At 51.8% G+C, this 17,656-nt stretch overlaps 1 protein-coding gene across 1 annotated transcript in view; it reads left to right on the top strand.

Moving 5' to 3' along the window:
- Positions 1 to 17,656, top strand: part of GRID1 (glutamate ionotropic receptor delta type subunit 1) — a 900,473-nt gene that overhangs the window by 184,320 nt on the left and 698,497 nt on the right. The window contains exon 3 of the mRNA XM_075559162.1: positions 17,273 to 17,557. Coding sequence (XP_075415277.1) covers positions 17,273 to 17,557 — 285 coding nt within the window. The remainder of the gene's footprint in view (positions 1 to 17,272; positions 17,558 to 17,656) is intronic.

Genomic DNA, 17,656 nt, shown 5'->3' with positions numbered 1-17,656 from the left:
GTGCGGTTGACATGAGGCATTTATTTGAGTGTAGTCCAACTGCGAGCTGCAATCCCTGAGTTGTTGCTTTGTGCAGATTGAGTTCTTAATTGACTGAGCTCTGTTTACACTGAGCATGGGCATTGGTGCCAGGGGGAAGCTTCCCTGTATCATTTCTTACAAGTGCAGATCCTTGCTTTCAGATTAAAACCTGCCATATTATATATACCATATTAAATGAAGGAGGAAGTGCAGAGTGGAGACCCAAGGCCCAAGTGTCGGCCAATGGAGATCCCCTCATAGAGGCGTTTAGGAGAGGAGATGGGTTAATTAGGGTGCGAGGTAGTAGCGATGAAGAACACAGTTTTCCCCCAGATCCTGGATGCTTCCTCCCCCCAACTACCATGATCCGAATTCTACCTTGCAGGCCTGGATAGGACAGAGGCTGTACACTGGTACATATGAGGGCTGGAGGCACAGGGAATCCAGGGTGGATGATACCTTCAGGACCAAGGGTGTGAGGGGCGATGCTGGGAGAGTGGAAGGTGAGTGGGTTGGAAAGGGGGAACTGATTACAAGGATCCACATGTGACCTCTTCCCTGGGAGAGGGACAGCAGAGAAGGGGGGAAGGGAGACTCCGGATAGGGCAAGATATGACAAAATAACAAGGTATAAATTACCAAGGGCACATGAGGGAGGGGGGAAAGGGGAGGGAGGGGAAAAAAAAAGAGGACCTGATGCAAGGGGCTTAAGTGGAGAGCAAATGCCTTGAGAATGATTGGGGCAGGGAATGTATGGATGTGCTTTATACAATTGATGTATGTATATGTATGGATGGTGATAAGAGTTGTATGAGTCCCTAATAAAATGTAAAAAATGAAAAGAGGAGAAAAAAATGATTAGGGCAAAGACTGTACAGATGTGCTTTTACAATTGATGTATGTATATGTATGAACTGTGATAAGAATTGTATGAGCCCCTAATAAATTGTTAAAATTTAAAAAAAAACCTGCCATATTAATGCATGGGGAACACGGAGGCACTAAATACATGGTGCTTTGGGGGTTCCCTTTCATTGGACAACCAGTTGCTCAGGGGTCCCACTCAAGGTCCAATGCCCGCCATTTCCACAGCCCTGGGGTGGCCATCCTTTCCTTCCTCGCTCATCAGGGAATTTTGGTCCTAAGTCCAAGGGCACAAGTAGTTTTGAGGTAGGACCCAGTTCATTCAGTTAGGCTTCCACCGTGAGTCTTTTTGGCGTGGCCCTTAGGGGATGCCATGTACCCCATAAAGCCAGTGTCTCAGGTCATCATGGTGCTATTTCCATGCTGCAGTTGACCCAGGGTTGGGTTGAAACTCATTCAGAGTGTCTACCCAGGACCATAGAGTGGCGGTTATTCTCCCCCTACGTCTGCTACTGCTATTGTTTTACATCCCTTCTCAATGTGAGGTTGCCCCTTCCCATTAACTCACCACACCCACCAACAGAAATGTCAGTGCCGCCTCTGAAATGAAGAGGTCTGAGCTTCATTTTCCAGTAAGATTCTCCTCTCTTTTCTTTGAAGGAGCCTGGTCTGAGCTTGATTTTCCAGTAAGATTCTCCCTGTCCCTGGTCTGACCTTGATTTTCCAGTAAGAGTCTCCCTGTCACTGGTCTGACCTTGATTTCCTAGTAAGATTCTCCTCTCGTTCCTGTGCAGGAGCCTGTTGATGTGTTGTGGCCTTGGCTCTGTGTTGTACAGTATCAAGTGGAAGCTCTTCTCCCTTGTCCTCCTTCTTGAAGGAGTGACCCCAGCCAATGTGAGCGCCCCTCTTTTGAGGTGGTTCTTATGAAGTGGACATAGGAGGGTGATGTATGGTTTATGGCTGGTAGGCAGATGTTAAACTGTGGTGTTTGGGAATTGGTCTCTCAGATTTGTTTAACTGGTGTTTCTCCTTATAGAAGTTGTCTCATACAATATTTGCCCTTTTGTGACTGACTAACTTCACTCAGTGTAAGAGTTTGCAGGTCCTTCCATGGGATGCAGTGTCTCATGCTCCATCACTCATTCTTAGGGATGCATAGCATTCCATCCATTGTGTGCATGTACCATAGTCTCTAATCCGTTCTTCCGCTGTTGAGCATTTGGGCTATTTCCAATTTCCTACTGTCGTGAACTGTGCTGCTATAGACATTGGAGAGCATACATCCACTTGTGTTGTGTATCTGACTTGAATTCTCTCCACGTCCTCACCAGAATTTGTTGTTTTCTGCTTTTTTGACTTGGGCTAGCATTGTGAGTGTAAGGGGGTATCTCATGGTGGTGTTAATTTGTGTCTCCCACAAGGCTAGTGATCGTGAACATTTTTTGCATGTGTTTGTTATCCATTTGCACTTCATTTTTGGTGAACTGTCGGTTCATGTCTTTCCCCCTCTTCTTAATTGGGCCAGTTGTTATTTTCTTATTGAGATGTTGCTAAGTTCTGTAGATTTTGATAATTAGACCCTTACCCGATATGTCCCTGGTAAAAATTTGTTCCCAATCTCTGGGCCCTCCTTTCACTCTTTCGATGAAGTCTTTTGAGGCCAATAAGTGCTGTATGTTCAGCATGTCCCTGTCATCTATTTTGTCTTCCTCGGCTGCATCTTGGGGAGCAGACCCAGTCCTGGATGGAGATTTCCCCAGGAGCTAACTCACAGCCCTGAGCTCCTCTTCTAGGGCTTAGAGGTCCCTGCCAAGAATTGGTCGGCTCTGATACCCCCATCATGAGCCCAGTGGCTTTACAGAGTCCTGAACCCATCCGGAAAATCCCTGTTAGTCTCAGTGGCTTGAGAAGGATGGATACCTCTTCAACCCAGCATGCCCTCTCAACCGAGCCCTCAGCATGCATCCCTATTCCCACAGAAAAAGTGCCTCGCAGACAGAGCATGTCACATGGAGCAGCATCTTGTATTTATTTTCCGGGTGTGTGTGTGGGGGTGTTCTCTTCCATCCTCAGCTCTCATAAAGAGCTACAGCCTTGGAAACCCACAAGGGCAGTTCTACCCTGCCCTTCAGGGTAGCTATGAGTCAGAATCGACTTGACGGTAGTGAGTTTGGTTTTTGGTTTGGTCTCTTCCATCCTGAGGCACCCCTGCTCTGATATGATACCCTTCAATGCCCATCGGAAGCTGGATCACCCCCACATGGAAGTTCTTGTCCCCTCATCCTGTCCCGGCCATGGGACTTGTCATCTCTGCCCCTGCTGAATCTGCCATAAGGGATGTGGGGACTCACACATGCCCGGAGCATGCTTGTCTCCACCCGGGGATGGTGCTGTTTTATGGTGTCTAAGCCTCTATCACCCATGCCTCCTCTTGCACTCTGCATTCTTCCGTAGAGGAAGCCATGGCCAGCATGCCAGGATCCTGTCCCCAGCCCTGGCTCAGAGCTCTGCCCACACACGTCCCATCTGCGTTCCTAGTTCCCAGCTGATTCTGTCCCTGAGTGCCTGCCCCATGACTGCCTGGGGCAGGGGAGGGACCAAGAAGAGTCAGCTTCAGCATTTGGCCCCTTGCCTCGTTCTCACTGGGGCATCGTGCTCACGACCAGCTCCGAGAGGGCCTTGCCTCTGGTGACCCTTTCCAGGACTGCCCAGTTGTAAAGCGAAGGCAACAAACGGCCTCAGTCAAGCAGTTAAGACTGCCAAGTTAGTCACCCATCTGTGTGCCCCCTCACTCCAACTGGAACACCCACACTGGCCATTCTTGCCACATATTCTCACACATGCCAGCTGCCTAGTCTGCACTGCCCACTTGGCTTGGCCTTTAAAAAAAAATTAGCATCCTACCCTTCTCCAGCTCCTCTGTCCTGTCTGAAGCTCCTTGCCACCTGGGGCCACGTGCTTGCCTCCTCTTCCTCCTGCCTGGCACCTTTCTGTGCACCATCACTGTGTTCCCAGCAGGGGGCCCCACTGAGCACTCCACAGTGCTCCCAGAGCCACGTGGTGGGCTCCAGGGGCCCTTGGTGTGGAGCAGGGAGCAATGGGCTCCCAGTCTCCTGGCGGTAGAACGGGCCTGGGGGGGGGACACTCGAAGAGGACCACACCTGTCTCTCTGACCTTCGCCTCTGCTTTGTGGGTTGTGGTGTTGTGTTCAGTGTTCTGTAGCATTGGCTTCAGCAGGGACTTTCATTCTGGTGGGCAAGGATCTTTATCACCCCCTGCTGGCTGCGCCAGGCTCTGAGTTCCTCCCCTGTCTGCTCTGAGGCACCCAGGGGTAGACAGGGATGGAGCCCCTGCTTTGGGTGGAGGCTCAGCAGAGCAGCCTGGGTGGCCAGAGCCTGCGGTATGGGACCGTTGCTTCCACTTACTGGCGGGAGGGGTGGTTCCGACCTGGCAGACTGGACCAGCAGGGACACCATCGCTCTTTCTGGCGGTGAGAAGGCCTTGCTCCTGTGAGCGACCCAGAATGGTGGCTGCTGGAGCAGCCTGTGCCCACCTTCCCTCTAGCCCATCCTTTCAAACGGTGCCGACTCAGCACTTGTGCTGTTCTGGTATTGAGCACATGCCCGCAGGCAGGGCAAGGCACACGCAGGCTTTGGCGGATCAGGCCTAGGTTGGGTGTTGAGCCCATCCACCCTGTATCAGATCTGGGGGCCCTGCTCTTGGACGCCCTCTGACTGGATGGGCAGAGGCCCGTCTGTAAAGGATAAACCAGAGATACGTGGAAGCAACATTTCTCCCCCACTGTCCTGCGGACAGTCAGCGGGAAGGAGGGTTTGATGGATAAGCGTGGGGAAAAACCTGCATGGGCTTATTTTATCTGGACAAGGAGGACCTTAAAACAAGGGATTAAAGAGGAGGACAGGCTCCAGGCTCTGCCACCCTCTCTAGGTCCTGGCATCCCCTGGGTGTGGGGAGGGGGCTGGGAGAGGTGGCCATCACTTGTCTCTTTGAAGCTGGCTGCCGGACTTGCCTGGGTTTGCTGGCAGCTGAGAGAGGGAAGGAAGGGGTTTGGTCTATACAGGCATCGTCCCCAAAGAGGAACTGATTCCAAACACATTGTTTAAGGAACATAGTGTGGTTTTGGGTTGCACTTACTTGATGAGGCTGCTGGTCCATCACAAATCCAAGAGCCCCCAAAGCCCCACTTTTTCTTCTCATTGTACTTCAGAGCCAGTCCCCCGCTCCAGGCCAAGGTAGAATTTCCCATGGTCTCATTCCTGCCATGGGAGCACCTGGGCCACTCGTTTACCTGGTTGCGTTGGTATGTCATACGATTTACACATGGATACATACAATGCACTCATGCTTCTACTCCCTTGTTAAGCATCTAACAGCCTCAGACTGCGAGGCCCTTTGCTCCGGGGATTAAACATGAAACGATGCAGTTCCTGCTAAGCACGTGCTACGATGAAGTAACGTAGGACCTGCAGGTAAAGAGTCGGTTCCTTTTGCAAAGCAAAAGAGGTCCGAGAAAGATAGGTTCATAGAAGAAGAGACTTTGGGGGCTCTTGAGGGATGAATAGGAGTTGGAAAGCCAATAAAATGAAGGAGAAGGAAGCCAGTATCTAGATTAGCACAGAGTGTAGGGATGCACAGGGGGATGTGAACAGTGACGTGACAACAGGAGTGTGAAGGAACCATGCTGGTGTGTGTGTGTGTGTGTGTGTGTGTGTGTGTGTGTCTCACAGTCGGACCAGACTCACAGGAAGGGGAAGGGTGGTGGCATTTCACCAGCCCCCAGCTCCATACAACCCAGCTGTCTCTAAGTGACTCTACACGACTGGTTACAACAGTTCCTGTGACTTGCTGAGACTGTCACTCTTTACAGGAGTAGAAAGCCCCGCCTTTCACCCGAGGTGCTCCGGGTGGGTTCAAACTCCTGACCTTGTGGTGAGCAGCCCAGTGCGTAACCCCGCGGCCACCAGTCTAGGGAAAGGCTTCGTGCTGAACTCTGGTCTGCTGCAGAGTGGGCTGGGGAGAGAACAACACCGAGGCAGGGAGACTAGCTGGCTGATAAGGGGTGTGGGTGCTGAGCATGTGAGGGCCCCAAGTTCCCTAGCTGAGGGGCTTTGGCCCAGGAAGGACCTGCCTGCACTTTGAGAGGGGGCCACAGCCCTGGTGCCCTGAGGGTGCTTCAGGAGAGCCCGGGTGTGCTGCTTTTGGAGTTCCTCGGAGGGGGTGTACTGCATGGTGAGCAGGGGCTCCTTGCTGCCCTGATTTAACTTTCCCAGCGTCGGCTTCTGTGTGAATCCTGGCTGCGAGCAGCGTTCCATTGCAGAGCAGTAAAAGTCATTAACGAGGAGCTGAAGAGCTATAAATAAGTGAGCGCAATCCCACCCAGTGTTTCCCGTGTCTCTCGGAGCAGGAAATCGGTCTTGATTCATTAATTGGGAGAGGGATGAGGCTCCAGAGAGCACCGGCTTCCCTCCCTGCATTGATACCGCGTACTCTCCATGGACCAGCTACCATCTGCCCCAGTAGATACAGTTGACCACCCCTGGGGCCCCGTCCTAGGCTGAAGTGGGAGCCCGGAGGACCCCGGCCTGCCAGCTCGATAGAGCCCCAGGAGAGAAGCCCAGGCATGGCTGCCTGGCAGATGCCTCCGGCTGGCCCTCCTGGAGCAGCGTTTCCATTCTGTTGCCCCCCTGGCTTCCTCTAAGCTCTCAGCAGCTCCCCCTGCCCCCCTACCATCTAGCCAACTCCAACTCATAGTGAGTCTATGGGCATAGGATAGAACTCTCCTGTAGGTTTCCAAGACTGTAACCCTTTCCGGCGATAGAAAACCTCATCTTTCTCCCTCGGCAGCTGGTGGTTTGGAACTGCTAACCTTGTGGTTCGTAACCTAACTCGTAACTCACTATGCCACCAGGGCTCCTCAGAATGAATGAATCCCTCTACCAATTAATGAATGCATCACCGTCATCGAGTCAATTCTGTAGGACAGGATAGATCTGTCTCTGGGTTTTGGGGACTTTCAAATCTTCATGGGAGTAGACAGACAGCCTCATCTTTCTCCCTCAAAGAGGCTTGTGGGACCCAACCACTGACCTTGTGGTTATCCCACTCACTGTGTAGCCCACGACGCCACCAGGGCCCCTTGAGCTCTCTTTTGAGGGGAAGAGTAGCTTTAAGAAGTTCCTCTCTTCCCAACCGTGAGATGCTGCTTGACCTTTGAGCGACTATGAGCATGTGGGGCCTTGGGGGAGTTTGTCAACAAGGTGTCTCACTTGGGAATATGAAAAGCAATAGGATTTCCCTCCTGGAGTATTTGGAGTGTTTATTATCTTGCTGCTCCGCTGTGATAGGCCAGGCACTATGCTAGGAGTTGGTGGCGTGGGGGAAGTGTACACAGTCTGCTCCTTGGGGGTTTGTGCTCCAGAGAGCGAGACCAGCTGTCCACAGCCATACCGGTACGGACATGGTGCCAAATGCTGACGAGTGGCGTGGAGACAGTGTCGGTGTGATGGGTACCTCTATGAACTAGGCCGTATGGGAGCTGAGGGGGCTGGGAAGGCTTCTCTTCCAGGAGGGATAGTGACCCCTAAAACATGCAGACAGATGGGGGTGGGGACACCTTAGGTAGAAACAAGAGTTCTTTAGAAGACTCAGAAATGGGCAAAGCTTGGGGCACAGAGGGACTGGAATGCAGGGGCACAGGTTATGTAGAGCCCTATGAACCCTTAAAGGATGATAGGGTGCTCACGTGGTGTTTTAAATGGGCGGCAGAGTCAGATTTCTCTCTGAAGGCCACTTGGCAGTGGGGAGCATAATGGATGACGGCTGGGTGTGGAAAGGTTGGATGCTCATGGATGACGGTTGGGCGTGGAAAGGTTGGATGCTCAGGTCCAGTGGGGAAGCCAATGAGGATGCACTAAGGTGATGGCAGCAGAGATGGGGAAAAACTAAATTCAAAACCTCCAGAGCTTGCTGATGGGTTGAGTGCATGGAGTCAGGGGGAGGGAAGGGTCAAGGGCAATGGGTAGAGTGCCACTTCACTGAGGCATGGGACCCCCTTCCAGGGAGTTCCAGGGTGCTAATGGAATAACCATATGGAGAAATCAAGCTGGTGATTGTTTGAGGACCAGGAGGAGCCCAATCCAGCAATGGCCAGGCCCATCAACAGGCTGACCTTCACATGTTAATTTAGATGGTGATTCTGTGCGGAGCTGTGTAAATGACGGCACTCAGTCTTGGAGAAGGTTCGAGGGAGAGGGTTTCCTGCACTGCTCTTAGACAGAGGAAGCTTCACTTCTACTTTTGGGGTCAAGGCTGAGGGAAGGCAGCATAGCAACAGATAGGCGTGCAGGTTTATTGGGAGGAGTATTGAATGAGTTATCTTGGGAAGATGACCTTTATCTGTAAAGGTAAAATCATTGGAGGTAAGTCCTCTTGGCTACACTGTCTTTGATCAAGCCCCACCAGCCATCCTATACCTTCCTCGCCATCTATTTTAGATCACTTGTCCCTGGGTTGGTTGACACCCCCATTCCTTCCTTCCTTCCTGGAATTACTGAAACCCGAATGAAAGCCGAACAAGATAGTGGGACAAAAGGAAAGTAAAAGGAAATAGAGGAAAGAACTAGAGGCAAAGGGCATTTTTAGAGGTCCAAGTACAGGCATGCATATATGTAAGTATATTTAAATATAATGATAGGGAAATATGTCAATGTACTTATATTGATATGTTAAATATTAAGGTAGACGAATATTGGGTCTCTACTCAAGTGCTCCCTCAATGCAAGAACATTCTGGTCTAATAACCTGGTATTCTGTGATGCTTACCTTCCTGACAAGATCACTGAAGACAAAATGGGTGATAAGCAAATGTGGTGAAGAAAGCCCGGCTATTAAATGATATAGGGTCTGGGGTCTTAAAGGCTTAAAGATAAACAAGTGGCTATTTAGCTGAGAAGCAACAAAGCCCACATGGAAAAAGCAGCACACCAGCCTCTGTAATCATTAGGTTTCTATGGGATCAGATATCAGGCATCAAAGACCCAGAACAAAAAATCATATAGACGTGAATGAGGGGAAGTGTGTAGTGGAGATCCAAAGCCCATCTGTAGGCAATTGGACATCCCCTTACAGAAGGGTCACAAGGAAGAGTGAGCCAGTCAGGGTGCACTGTAGCACTGATGAAACACAACTTTCCTCTAGTTCTCGAATGCTTTCTCCCCGCTCCACTATCATGACTTCAATTCCACCTTACAAATCCGGCTAGACCAGAGCATGCACCCTGGTACAGATAGGAACTGGAAACCCAGGGAATCCAGGACAGATAAACTCCTCAGGACCAGTAATGTGAGTAGCGATACCAGGAGCATAAGGGGAAGGTGGGGGGAGAAGGGGGAACCGATCACAATGATCTACATATAACCCCTTTGGGGCACAGACAACAGAAAAGTGGGTAAATGGAGACAATGGTCAGTGTAAGACATGAAGATATATATATTTATAAATTATTAAGGGCTCATGAGGGAGGGAGAGTGGGGGAGGGGTAAATGAGCTGATATCAAGGGCTCAAGTAGAAAGAAAATGTTTTGTAGATGATGATGGCAACATATGTACAAATGTGCTGCTTGACACAATGGATGTAGGTATGGATTATGAGGAGCTGTAAGAGCCCCCAATAAAATAATTTTTAAAAGAATGATTGGAGGTTTTAGCTTTTAGGTTGAGAGCCTGGGAGGGTTCAGGAGAGGGGACCTGAGGTAGTGGAGACTGTCAATGATAGCACAAGGGCCCCGTTGACTTTGGTGGCCACAACTTTACAAGCGTCAACAAGTGGCTTGGATGTGTGCCCTTTGGAACAACTCGCAGATGCTTACTTGTATTCAGAGTGTGTGTGTGGGGAGGGTGGCAGGGAGTGGAGAGGTGTGCTCTCATGGGCTGACCTCTGTATGAGGCTGGATTTTCTAGAAAAACAAATCCAGTGACCCTCAACTAGGTACAAGAAGGAGTGTTATATCCAGAAGTAATCTATCAAGAAGGCATCTTGCTTTAGTCCAACTCAGGTCCTTAAGTCCAGTGCTAGCCAAGACTGTCTTTAGACTCATATAGCTGCAGGCCGATGATGCTTCCAGGATGGTGGGTGCAGAGGCGTGCGGATCCACAGTGAGTGGAAACATGGCCGGGCACCGATGGCCCTCAAGATTGGGCAGTCCACCTGGGGCCACTCCTGGGAGCAGACAGAGTCCCAGCCAGGATGACAGCAAAGGACGATAGCTAGATAGATATAGAGAGAGACTGACCCCAGTGTTTTCCCTTATAAGAAGACTGTATCCCAGGGAGGCATCATGGGGTTGTGACCTGATTGACAGGTTGGCGTCCACCCCCTCACATCCGCACAAATTCAAGTTGACGTAAAATCAAACTACCACAATGCTCCCCCACCCCACCCCAGTTGGGATTCTGAGAAGCCATTCTCTAGAAGAGGAGAGAAAGGAGCAGTTTGTATAGAGGGGTTGTCAAAGGTGGGAAACCAAGTGGGCAGGGGGCCAGCAAAGGGCGAACATGTGGAGGGGATGGTGGGTCTCGAGGGAAAACATGTGGGGGGGGATGGTGGGTCTTGAGGGAAAACATGTGGGGGGATGGTGGGTCTTGAGGGAAAACACGTGGGGGGATGGTGGGTCTCCGGGAAATTGGGGAGCAGTGGGAAGTGGAAGGATAGGATGGCACGCAAGAGCCTGCCTTGTACTCGGCAGGGAGGAGGAGCCCGCCAACTCTCTCCTTCGGCAACCCCTCAGTGGGATGTGTCAGGCAAGCCGAGTGCACATCCGGACTGCTCTCAGCCCTCTCTCGATTCCCCTGCTGGACATGGCCTTTGTACCTCCCAGCTACTCATTTCCCCCATTTTATGGTTTTGTGTACCTTTGGAATGCCTTAATAAAACATGAAAAATATTTATTCTCCATAGATCAATAATTTACTATGAGTTATGACAATACTAAGTTTGGTCAATTATTCATTCACTATCAAGTATTTATAAGTGCTACCTTAATTTAAAGCATTATCCATTAGAACTCAAATATTAATAAAACTGGGGTGACTTAAAGGAGGAAAGGAAGGGCACAGATACCGAGGTGTCTGGTGTGTGTGTGTCAGAGGCAAGGTGGTAGGAACCTGGGGATGGCATCTGGGACTTGTGCTCATGGGAACAGCTGCTGGATGGACAGAGTTCCTATGTTCCTGGGGTTGACCTGTGTCCTTCTCAGAGAGAGGTTTCCCTCTGGGAAGAATAGAATCTGATTCAGCCCAGCACCTGCCTCTTCATTTCCCTGCTGGGACAAGCAGAGGATTGGCCAAGCTTCTTGGTGATGATGACTACTGCTTGTTTCCACCCAGTTGAAGGACCTTTCTTTCATTGCCCGGTGTAACAGTGCTTGCATCCTTGACAGGTGGTACCTAGTGTGCAGGTTCATATATGTACTGATGATTGAAGGGGCAGATGGTCCCCGAGTCTCAGGGCTGGACCTCCTGGTCTTGTTCATCTGGAACCACATCTGGTCTTTCCAAGAGACAGATGTGGGTGTGTCTGGTGCTCAGCACCTTGGAGACTGTGCCCAGAAATAGCCAGGCACCATTACCAGGTGGTGGTATCAGCGTTAAGGAATTATGTCCTTCTACACAAGTCTCCTTGGGAATTGCTTTCCCATTCCCAACAATGGCCCAAGAATAACCAAGATTGGGGCAAGCAATGGAGATGGAGGACTGTGGGCATGGACCTGAGTTAGTGCCCAGGGCGAACCTCAACATCACAGGGCATCTTGCTTCTCTCCAGTGCCCACCTGCAGGCACCTAGTTATCTGAGGAGTCAAGGATTTGCCTTCCCTTCAGAAAGCTCTGGATCTTGCTCAGTCACACCTTCCCAGGAGTGTGAGCTCACCTGGGAGGTGCCCTGAGTTTTTCAACCAGGCAAAGGTTGGAGCAAATCAGACACAGAATCAGCTCACCCTTGTCTCTTCCCAGGCCTGGCTGCTTAGGCCAGGACACTCTTTTTCCCTTCTCTGGCTGTGTGACCTTGGTCAGGCCATCAGGCTTTCCTGCGCTTCTGTCCTCTCAGGTGGGTCAAAAATTCCCCTGCCCTGAGAGGGATGGTGACTGCAGCCCTGTGATGGGCTCAACACTGTGTTTAGCACAGCCAGCTCCAGAGAGAGTCTTGTTTCTTCGGAAACCTGGACCAGCAGGATGCTAGCATCTCTTTGTGAGTTGGAGGAGTTGGGGGTTGTGATTGAGGGGCTGTGTCTGGGTTGCTGGAGGGGGGGTCCCCTGACCCCTCGCATGGGCTCTCCACCTTTTCTTCTACTCCTGAAAAGCCATGGCTGTCCCAGAGACACTGCAGAGACCGTCTCCTCCCCTGGCATCTGAACTGGGAAGAGGGGCTTGAAGCTGCCCCTGAGACATGCCCTCTCTGTCCTCCCAGTCCTGTGGATGAGTCATTCTCCAAGAGCTTTGCCTAAAGGGTGCACTGCTGTCACTAGGAGAGAGAGAGATGTAAGAGAGGCGAGACATTAAAGCACAAGCTGTTCTCTTCCAAACCCAAACCCACTGCAGGTGAAGCAATTCCGACCCAGGGGAACCACCCTGGGTAGGGCTTCCAATCATTATGGGCCCAGACAGCTTCATCTTATTCCAGTGGGGTGACTGGTGGGTCTGCACTGCCTGCCTTGTGTCTAGTCGCCCAGTGCCTAACCCAGAGCACTATCAGGGATCCTAGGGGATTCACAACACCTCCCCGGGCCCTGAGCTGGAGAGGGGCCAACAGAGATGATTTCGGCACTCCTGCTCCATGCTAGGCAATTAGGGGCACTTCACACACGAAGCTCTTTCTTACAATGTGCCAAAGAAGCTGTGAAGTGGGCATTGTTGTTTTTAGTTGACCTAATGGACGACAGGGTCCCGGAGAGGCCCAGGTCCTTGGCCAAGATGTCACAGCCTGTGCCGAGCCGTGGCTGTGGGCCCCAACCCTGGGGTGCAGTAGCTTGTATTGCTCCTCGTAACCGTGTATAATGTCCCGTCCCAGAAATCATCCGCACCCAACCTTGATTATGTTAATAGCTGATTTGGCTTTGATCTGATGTATTTTGATCTTATTATTTTTATGTTAGGAGCTTCCAAATAACCATCATTTCAACGGTGCCCCAATTAGCAGGCCATTCACAGCGGATTGGAAATTGATTCGCACAGGGCCTCTCCATTAGCGCCCGGGAGAGGCTTCCAGCCTTAATTACCCTCCCTGCTCTGGGAGGCCGGCAGCTCAAGGGGCTTGATGTGCTGCAGGTGGGCAGCATGGGTGGGGGGGGCGGATCGTGGTGCCACGTTCACTGCTGGGGAGGGCTGCTGGCAACTGCCGCGTTTCAGTTACGTGGGTGTGACTGATGGAGACATCGAGAGGCCGGGGTGGTGGGTGTCCAAGGAGGAGGCAGGACTCTGGTGTTTGCAGAGCGCAGCCTTTGCTCAGCCCTGCGCTGCCCTAGTGCCGCGGCAGGAACCCCTTCCCCCAGTGAATAGGAGACAGAGGCTCCGAAGCAAGACATGCCCGTGGCACCCAGCTGCCGACTCGAGCAGCTCAGACTGGAACGTCCATTGTATTTTCTGCCCGATTCTAATGTATTCTCTGCTGTACTTGACCCTTGATGAGCCCAGATAAGGTGAGAAAATGCTGATTCACCCATCCATCCATAGACCCACCCCCACCTCTCTCTCTCTCTCTCTCTCTCTCTCTCTCTCTCTCTCTCTCTCTCTCTCTCTCTCTCTCTCTCCCCTGACCTGCTAGTTCCCTCAGACTGGTACCTGAGGCCACCACAGTTGGCCTCTACCCCCTAAACTCTTGCCCAACCACTCAACCATCCCTTCCTCCATCACATTCCTTCTGTCTGCCCTTGGCCTTGGTTCACACGGACCCTCTGCTCACACTGTTCTCCTCCATCCTGCCTGACCTCCCTTTGCAGTTCTGGGTCAGGCCGCGAGAGCTCCCGCTTCCTTGTTGATGGGCCTTGGTCTGAGTGAGCAAGGGGTGGGCCCGTCGCCACAGTTTCTAATCTCCGCAAAGAAGTGACCGGTGGTCACTGGGATTCCGGCCCTATGCTCAGCCTCGGGGTAAGCGGGTGCATGATGGAACCACACTGAAAGAAAGGGACGGGCATTTGCTGCCGCACGAGCCCTTGCTGAGGTGAGGCTTTGTGGAGGACGCGACTCCCCCAGAGGTTCTGGACCTCATTGCCCTGCTTCTGCGAATGGAGACAGGGCTTCCCATGGGAAGTCGAGACTGATACCTTGGAGCTGGTGGGCTAGGTGACAGGGGCATGGCGACAGTTGTGGCTGCAGGGAAGGCGCTGCCTTGAGGATCTTGGGATGGGACTTGATTCCCTCTGTAGGCCCAGGACCAGAGTTCCAGGACAGCTGTACACCCCAGTGACACATGGCAGTTTATTCTGTACGATTTCTTCAAAAAGTTAGAAGTGGAATGTGTAGGCATCGAGGGAAGTACTTGCAAATGAAAGAAAGGCAAGGAAAAAATGTATTTTTCCCCTGCAACACGGTGGCTGTCCATGGTTTCTCTGGCCTTCTTCACACACATACTTGGCGCTGTTTGCTGCCATTGGGTCAGCTCCAACTCCTGGAGAACTTACGCAGAAAGGAAGGAAACACCACCTGGCCCTGCCACACCCACACACTCGCTGTTCCGTTGGGCCATTGTCAGCCCACTTCTCCAAGGGGCTTTCCTCGCTTTCCCTGACCACACACAGGAGTCTTCTCTCACAACCACTCTCTCCCGAGGAAGCGCCTTTGCGCCCAGTCTAAGGCTGAGTGCTCTATCTCATGGCCTGGGTTTCACTTAACCCCGCACCCTTATGTGCTTGGAAACATGGACAGAGACCCGGATGGCACTGTGTGCTGGCTCCGCCCTCACTGGCTGCAGGGCCTGCTAGTCCAGTGATCTGTGAAACGGCAGCAGTGATTCCCGTTCTGAGGGATGGGAGGAGAACAAAGTGGATTAACATATATTACGGATTCAATAACAGTATTTGGCACAGAGAAGAATTTCACAAAATCTTCACTCCTCCGACGTCGCGTTCATACTTTGCTCTTAATGGGGGATTTTCTTTTTTCCTTTCCTAAAGAAATGATATGCTCCCTATAAGAAATTTTGGGAGAAAGCTCGTACAGAAAAGACAGAAAACTACTTCCTGCTACTTTGTGTGTGTGTGTGTTTTATGTTGAGGGTTGTAAAATTTTACAAAACTTATTATTACTTGGGAATTAATACATATATCATATGATTCCGTAATTCAAGATCGCACCGAGTAGCTATTGTACAATTGTTACCGCAGTTTCTAAACATTCTTCTTGACATCGTCTCCCTTTAACCTCCTTCTCCCACCACAGTTCTGCCCTTGCCCCCCCCCCACCCCTATACCCCTTATTCCACTTGCTGTCTCTATAGGTCCATCAATCCTGGGTTTCCTTTCTGCTATTTATTAAAATGTGGTCACTTTTAACATCTCGCTGTTTTCCTCCCAGCCTTTATTTCGTGCATATTGAGTTTGATTTAATTGAAGGCATAAAACACATACAGTTTTGTGTTATTGCCCCATAATTTCTTTAGCCTGCGTACTTTCCGTGTTGTTGGAGAGCTCCATAAATTGTTGTGAGGCTGAGAATGCTTTCAGCCACTTGCTCGGCATCCCCACTTGTGTAACTCTCTCGGGTGGCTGGGGCTACTTCAAGAGGATCTCTGAGGATCCTCCGTGTAGTTCCAGATCTCAAGCTGTGCCCAGATGGTGGGTTGCCCTGCAACGTGGAGTTATTGAGGAGTGGGCCGGGACATGGCTTTGCTCCCCACCATGGCTCTTGTCTCTAGAGCTGGAAGTCTAGTTGGAGATCCAGACAGACATCCCAGAAGCGTGGCAGGTCTGAGTCTTGAATCAGGTGCTTCGGTGCACCTGCCAGAGGCAATAGAGTGTGTGTGCCAAAGGGCTTGCCTGTAGCTGTGAACTTGTAGCATGGGGAGGAGCAGGGAGCTGCAGGTCTTGGGGAGCCCACAAGACTGACTCAAGTCCTATGACTTTCTCCCTGAGGTGTTTTGGAATCAGGAAGGACTCTCAGTAGGGTATGTGGCAATCAGACTTGGTTAGGAGTGTATTCAGCAATGTGAAGCTTGGATGGGGGCGGAGAACATTTCACTAGCTGTGGGTTAGCTCCCCAAGGGGACTTCCTTCACAGCTTCCGGTTTCTCTCCCACCCCCACCGCTTGTCTGGAGAGGGGGTTCCGCAGGTGAAGTTGCTGAAAGGTGTTTGAACTCCTTGTCCAGATGTTGGTTAACGGCGGGCCAGGGGAGCATCCTCTCACGGGAACAGCTGGCCTTGATGAATTCAGATGCCCCTCCCTCCCTATGCCTTTGATTCTTGCTACCTTGTTCCTTGGGGTGGGTCTTTGTCTTCCTGGTCTCTTCCCCAGCCTCCTAGGAGTCTGTGCACAAAAGCCCAGGGGCTTGCCACTGTTGCTCCAAGTTTCTCAGAAGTAGCAGATGGCCCACCGACGTTCACAGGCTGTGTTTTGAAACGGCATCTGCTTCCTTACATTCCTGCCGTCGCACACACATTATTAATAAATGTTTGCTCCAGGACCGGTGCAGTGGGTTGCGATGCGGGGAGATAAGGCTTTCTATGAATTGGGGCTATCTCCCCCCAAAAGGCCCACATGGGTGCCAAAAAGGGCTGCCTGGTGGCTACTGGATGATTTCAAAAGATGCGCCTCCGAGGGTGCCAGCCCTGGAAAGAGCGGCTGGTCCTTTGCTACACCCTTCTTGGTGCCCACGGTGACTGCCGCGGGGGGGAGCAATGCCCTTTGCTGTTGTCAAGTGACTTTTGAATCATCCCTGGCTTCTGGAACCATCTGAGACATCTGGAGCCCGATCCCAGGTTTTTATGACACGAACCCTTGGGCTTGTTTTTTTTTTCTGTCTGCCGGCAAGCTGGGTCCTCAGGGGTACGTGGCTCCTTGGCTTTCATATGTAATTCACCCCCTTCCATCCCACTCCAGTTCCATTCAGCTGAACAGTCTGATAAAGTGAGTTATCTATTCTCCTGGGACTCTCCGCCCTGGGTGGGAGGCAGGATGGCTGATGGAGCAGGCTCTGTTTGAGCGTGTCAGGCAGATGGAGCGTGTCATCCTTATCCTAGCACGATTGGGCCCCTGTGTGCCTCTGTTTCCTGTTCTGTTAAGTGGGTCCAAGGAGCAGGCCTCGCCTGAGCACGCCCAAGCCAGCGCAGCATCGTCACTCTGGTGCTGACCCTTCCCTTTCTCTCCCCTCTCTCTCTCCAGCCTGTGACCTCATGACCCAGGGGATTTTGGCCTTGGTCACGTCCACTGGCTGTGCGTCTGCCAACGCCCTGCAGTCCCTCACGGATGCCATGCACATCCCACACCTCTTTGTTCAGCGCAACCCCGGGGGCTCCCCCCGCACTGCCTGCCACCTGAACCCCAGCCCCGACGGCGAGGCCTACACGTTGGCCTCCAGGCCGCCAGTCCGCCTCAATGACGTCATGCTCAAGCTGGTGACGGAGCTGCGCTGGCAGAAGTTCATCATGTTCTACGACAGTGAATATGGTAAGTGGGGGTGGGGCGGGGGGCAGCTGGTGGGGGCCAAGTGGGTGGAGCTGGGCAGGCGTGCCGGGGTGGTCTGCGACAAGTGAGCCGCAGGTGGTA

The sequence above is a fragment of the Tenrec ecaudatus genome, chromosome 10 (assembly GCF_050624435.1).
Source record: "Tenrec ecaudatus isolate mTenEca1 chromosome 10, mTenEca1.hap1, whole genome shotgun sequence".
Taxonomy (NCBI): Eukaryota; Metazoa; Chordata; class Mammalia; order Afrosoricida; family Tenrecidae; genus Tenrec; species Tenrec ecaudatus.
Note: the sequence above shows the minus strand (reverse complement) of the source record. Positions and strands in the feature narration are given on the sequence as shown.